We start from the raw sequence: 6,000 nt of genomic DNA, 5'->3' as shown, positions 1-6,000 counted from the left end.
ATTGAATGTCATTTCAACATTATAATATTTTTGGCCTTTATTATACTGTTAAAAATTATTTCTATATACGTGTGTGTAAGACTGCAAACTTTTTTCTTCCCAACGTAGTTGTTGCTGGTGGTAGTGAGGTGAATTGGTATACGTATCACGTCGTTCACACAGTGCTGTAATACCTTAAGGTATGTATACATAAGGCTGCCAAAACGACTGCTTGTTGGAGTGGTGAAAGCAGCAAAAATACATGAAAACTAAAGCAAAAACAGACAACACTCTTGTTTTTTTCCACCTCCAAATGAGCTTATGTGATATCCTAATGTACGTATAGGTAAGGCTGCCAAAACGGCTACTTGTTGCAGTGGAGAAACAACCAATAATACCCAAACAAAAAAATAAAAACATACATCACTGTTGTTGATTACCACCGCCAATTGAGCTTATTTTGTGACAGTTGGCATTGAAAGTGAACGAAGCAATTATAACCTGAATGAAAACGGACACAAATGAGGTGTTTTTTATGTACCTGGTCACCGCCCTCATGTAGCCGTCCATTAGTCTCCTCCGCAACCCTTACCCAAAACACCCGCCCTTTCCTTCCTTCCTTAACACTAGCCCCAAACACAGACGTTTTTTCCTCCACCGGCAAACGGTAAACCTTATTCAGCCATGCCGAGATGGAGAGTTCCAATTGCACAGAGGAGGTATCTTTACACTCGGACATGGACTAAGAAAGTGGACCAACTTTTCTGCGACAGCCTGTATTACGACAGTATGAGGGGGATTACCCATTCGGACCCCATGCACCCGCATGCACCTGGAGAACGAGTCTTTGCAGAGTGCTGGCGATGTCGTTAACAAGTTCGTCGGGAGATCATGTCCATGGACTTCTTCGGAAAGAGGTTGAACCTGCTTCGGCTGCGCCACGATACATTTGCAATGTTGCTGGAGGAACCCCACATCGCATGAAATAAGGAAACGAACTGGATGTCGGGACGGAGACATTATTGGAAGGATATCATTTGGGTAAATTATTCCTGAATCCGGCTTGGTAGTATTTTTTTATGTAACCAATAGTTTTTGTTTGTTGGAATTTTTTGGTTCGTAGGCAAATCCATTTGCGAAGGCGTACTACTACGTCGGTGAGCCAAGATGGGACCAGTTGAGTGAGATTTTCCTTAGGGCCCTGCTTTCACCTTGGCGTTCGATGAGCAATGACATTGAGCCTATTGAGAATGGTAGGAATGTTGCAGATTTTGAATTCTTGGGGATGAAAGATAATGTGGAGCTTAATGTCATTCAGGCGGTGCCCAATGATCAGGAGAAGTGAAGGAGGTGGGATGATTTTTGTGTACAAGGATTGATGCCGGTGGATTATCGATAGAAGACGACAAAAATAAAAAAAAAAATATTTTGTACAAGAAAGGCGTTATGTATGGTCATGAAGTTCCTTTTGTAAGAATGTATTTGGGTTATGGAGATTTCAATGAATATGCTTGCAACAATGATCTCTTTCGAAAGCCTAACATGCATCAAACCCTATGTTGTGTTATATATGAATTGCATGATTTGTTTTAATTGATATTTGATGTTAATGAAGCTTGTCCCAGTACAAACCACCCACGCACGTAAGGAATTACAGAAATCATACGGGACGTAGAGTAGCACTAAATAACCGTTGATTACTAATGCACGTAATGATAGTCTGAATCCTCATCAGAGACGCGCCTAAAGAGTAATAATTGCTCGGCCTTGTTGCAGCAGTGAGGGAAGTTGGGCATTCTTCCAATAAATACGGCATTCCATCGCATACCGCGTACTAAAGCAACCCCAACCAATTTAAAACTAATCGACACTTGAATCTGGAAAAATTATTCTTCAGTTTTTGAACAGCCATTGACATAAACAAAATGCCGAGACGCGGACATATGGGCCAGGGGCATTACTTCTACAGTTCAAGGTGGACGCGAAGGTTGACGACTTTTTCGTCGACGCACTCGTATACCAGGCTTCCCTGGTCTCACGAGGCGCCTATCACACAGCGCGTCGTGTGGCTAGTAGTCCGCTGACTACGTCCGCCAATACCTCCGCTCGGCACAAATGCAGCGCGCCGAATATATCAGAGTCGAGAGGAACAAATCACAAAACAGTAAATTGCGCACGCGGATTCAGAAAACCAAATTGCATTGAACTGAAAATGCGTATACAATGATCAACGATGCTAGAGCAAGGGGTTCGCCTTGAGGGGGACTCCAACACGTCACTAAACCAAGCTTCTTGAACTCATTCCCCCCTATAATAGGCTTAAAAAAATAAATCCTATTGTCTACACTAGACACTAGAAAAGCTGAAATTTGCAACTCAAGAGGTACAACGTCCCCTTGAGGAATCTAAACAACAGAAAGCAAATAACAAAGCAGTAACAAAGCAATAAAATGCCTACACCTAGGACTCTAAGACTAGTTGGTTGTCCAGCGTCTGTCGATGAAGGCTGAGTGGTCGGCCATGTAGAACGGTTGAGTGGCCGAAGTGCGCGTCACGGGGCCTAGTGAATGGGCAACCCGTGACATTCTCCCCCACCTGAGATAGCGACGTCCCTGGCGCTACGGAAGCATGGTACGCTTCGACAAGAGGTAGAAACGCCTTTAGGTTTGTCACTCGCTCCCAAGTGTTCTCCTCGCTGCTGCATCCCCTCCATTTCACCAAGTACTCTGTGTGGTCTTCCTTCGCGGTACTCGTCACTCGGTGATCTAGGATTGCTTCAGCCACCTTCTCCTTCGTCTTCTTCAATTCGAGTTGTGGGCGGCTGGGTTGATTGCGGGTATCGTCTTCCTTGTCTGCTGAATACTTCTTCAATTGGCTGACATGGAAAACGTTGTGGATCTTCCACCACGGCGGCAACTCCACCTTGTACGCCACCGTCCCAATACGCCTACGGACAGGCAAAGGACCAACATATTTCTGCATCAACCGAGGATCTCTCCACCTTGATGACTTTGACAATTTCGGATTCGGGACCTTCACCAGCACCAGGTCTCCCGCATTGAACTCAATGAAGCGGCGATTCTGATCTGCATACTTCTTCATCCGCTTCTGAGCTGTCTCCAGGCAACTTCTAACGATATCAACATTCTTCTTCCACTCCTGGTAGAAACTTCGAGTAAGAGGGGATCTCACACTTTGTGGGGTGTCAAGAGTGTGAGGAAGGAGCGGCTGCTGCCCAGTAACGATTTCAAAAGCGCTCTTGTTGGTGGTGGAAGAGCTCTTTTGAACATTGAAATATAGCTGAGCGACATCCAAGAGCTTCACCCAATCCTTCTGCGTACCTCGCACAAAGTGCCGAAGGTAGTCCTGCAACATAGAATTAAAGCGTTCTGTCTGACCATCGGACTGTGGATGATAGCTCGAGCTCATGGAAGGTGTGGACCCGAGAAGTTTGAACAACTCAGTCCGGAAGACGCCAGTGAATCGGGAGTCACGATCACTGACAATATCTTTTGGCAGTCCCCAATGCTTGACGATGTGCTTGAAAAAGAGATGATCTGTCCCTTCTGCTGTAACGTGTTTGGGTGCTGCGATAAATGTAGCATATTTTGATAAACGATCTACCACGACGACGATAGAGCCTAAGTTCTCGACCTTAGGTAATCCAGAGATGTAATCCATGGAGACGCTCTCCCATGGACGCTTTGGGATGGGAAGTGGTTGCAGCAGACCGGCCTTCTTCTGATGGTCTGCCTTGTCCTGCCGACAAATTAAACAAGTGCGGACATGCGTCTCGACATCGTCCCGCATCTGTGGCCAATGATAGGCCCTCCGCACCGAAGCAAACGTGCGCTCCTGTCCTTGGTGTCCCGCCCAAAGTGTGTCGTGGCATTCGGAAAGAAGTGATTTCCGTAGGTCCCCGCCTCTCGGAACGTATATGCGGTTTCCCTTGGTCATCAACAATCCATCCTCGATCCAAAAGTGTCGAGCCTTGCCCTGCTCGACAAGCCGAATCAGGCGTCGCGCCGCGGGATCTCTCGGTAGTAACTCCCGCACCTGATCCTTCGTAGAGATAGCAGCCGCGCTAGAAGAGAGCGCTGCTATCGACTCCAAGTTCGCCAAGTCCGCCCTGCGGCTCAAGGCATCTGCTGACTGCTTCCTAAGCTCCACAAGCTTAGGTTGCGGTATTCTGTACGGTGCCCTAGCGAGCGGTCTCGTGCCAGGCACCAACTCGATCTCGTGATCCACTGCCCTCTTCGGTGGTAGCTTCCGAGGCAGCTCGTTTGGCATCACGTCTTCAGACTCCCCCAATAGTTTCTTACTACCGCCCGGGGTGGGCCCTGACACCTCTTCCATCTCTTCAAAACAAAGGGTACCCAAGTAGGAGATCTCGTCCTGCTTGTGCCCCTTCTCAAACTGCATGGCCGACAAGTTTTTCTCTCCAGTACGTCCGGCCAAGGTAGGAATGACACACGGCTTCGCCCCCAACATCATCAGCGAATCGGCATGAGGTAAGACAGCAGTGCGTGTATCCCGTAGAAATTCAAGCCCAAGGATAAGCTTGAAGTCGTCCATTGCCATAACAGAAAGATTGGTCTTGCCCTCATAAGCACCAACCTTAATCAGCACAGACTTGGCTACACCGGCAATGGGTTGTGCAACCGAGTTGATCGCCTTCACACGCCCAACTCCCTTCTCCAGCACGAGCCCGAGTCTCTCCACTTCGGCGCTCGCAAGGTAGTTGTGAGAGGCTCCAGTGTCGATCATGGCTCGAATCGGCTTGCCATGAATCTTCACATCAACGAACATCAACCCTTTCTTCCTAGGAATCCGGGGCTGAACTTCTTCTTCTTTCTTTTCCGGCTGTTCCACAGTAAGAGCCGGGATGGTCTTTTTCGCAAGGGGTGGCGCAACTCTCTTCGCCGCCACCGTAGAGAATGTGTTGCACCATTGGTTCACGGCCCCCAAGTTGTCCTCATCCTCCTCCGTGTCATTCTCACCACCTGCCTCTGCTTGTGGCTCCACACTCTTTGAGGACGACACCTTGTCGGTAAAGGTCGTTGCCAATGCATTCAACACCTGTCTCTTCGGGCAATCCCGATACATATGCGGACCATCGCAGATCAAACACCCTCTCCTCCTCTCGGGTGCTCCCTGCTTGTTCTCCTGGGGCCTGTTCCTGTCTGAACTGCCCTGTGAGCCATTCTGAGAGTGGGGCCTCTGGTCTCCCCCACCTCGGCTGAAGTTATTTCTGAACGATTTCATCCCATTCCACTTACTCCGCTCAGGACTAGGCGTCGCTTGCCTATCCTTCTGAGTCTCCAGGTTGAAATATGCCAAGCGTTCGGCCGCTATAATAGCCGAACTCAAATCAGTCACTCGTTGCCTCTGCAACTCGTTTCTCGCCCACTGTTTCAAGCCTTCCATGAAAGTGAACAGCTTGTCTGCCTCCGACATGTCTCGGATGTTCAGCATCAGCGCTGAGAAAGCTTTGACATATTCCCGCACGGAACCTGTATGTTCAAGCTTTCGCAATGCCCTCCTGGCATTGTACTCCACATTCTCGGGGAAGAACTACTCTCTGATCGCCTCCCGTAGAAGAGCCCACGTGTCGAGCTGTATTTGATGTGCCTGGATCTCCGCAAACTTGGTCCGCCACCACAGCTTTGCGTCACCAGTCAGGTACATGGTCGCAGTCGCAACCTTCCTTGCCTCGTCCCGCACGTCTGCCGCAAGGAAGTACTGCTCCATGTCGAAGAGGAAGTTCTCGACCTCCTTCGCATCACGCTCACCGCTATAGGCCTTCGGTTCTGGTATTCGAAGCCTAGCACCGGGGTCGTGAGCAACCATAGGCGTGCTACCCACTGCACGCTGGAGCAACCCAATCTGAATGGCCATTTGCTCCATGTCACGCCGCATATCGGCAATGCTGTCGTTTCCGAAGACGCCAGCCATCTCCTGAATCACCTGCCGACATTCGTCCAACTCCGAATTCAGCACCGTGATCTCAGATTCTAGGGA

The 6,000-nt window shown here is 48.9% G+C and overlaps 1 protein-coding gene across 1 annotated transcript; it reads right to left on the bottom strand.

Moving 5' to 3' along the window:
- Window positions 1-1,679: 1,679 nt before the first annotated feature.
- On the bottom strand, window positions 1,680-5,436 carry LOC148787883 (uncharacterized). Its single transcript, XM_088881430.1, has 2 exons — window positions 2,698-5,436; window positions 1,680-1,856 (listed from the first exon to the last, which is right to left on the bottom strand). The coding sequence occupies exons 1-2, from the start codon at window positions 5,434-5,436 to the stop codon at window positions 1,680-1,682; spliced, it is 2,916 nt and encodes a 971-aa protein (XP_088737556.1).
- Window positions 5,437-6,000: the final 564 nt, after the last annotated feature.

This window comes from Sesamum indicum, linkage group LG6, assembly GCF_026168435.1.
Source record: "Sesamum indicum cultivar Baizhima isolate 11 linkage group LG6, ASM2616843v1, whole genome shotgun sequence".
In the NCBI taxonomy this organism is placed as follows: Eukaryota; Viridiplantae; Streptophyta; class Magnoliopsida; order Lamiales; family Pedaliaceae; genus Sesamum; species Sesamum indicum.
The sequence above is the reverse complement of the archived record's forward strand: the minus strand, read 5'-3'. Positions and strand labels throughout refer to the sequence as shown.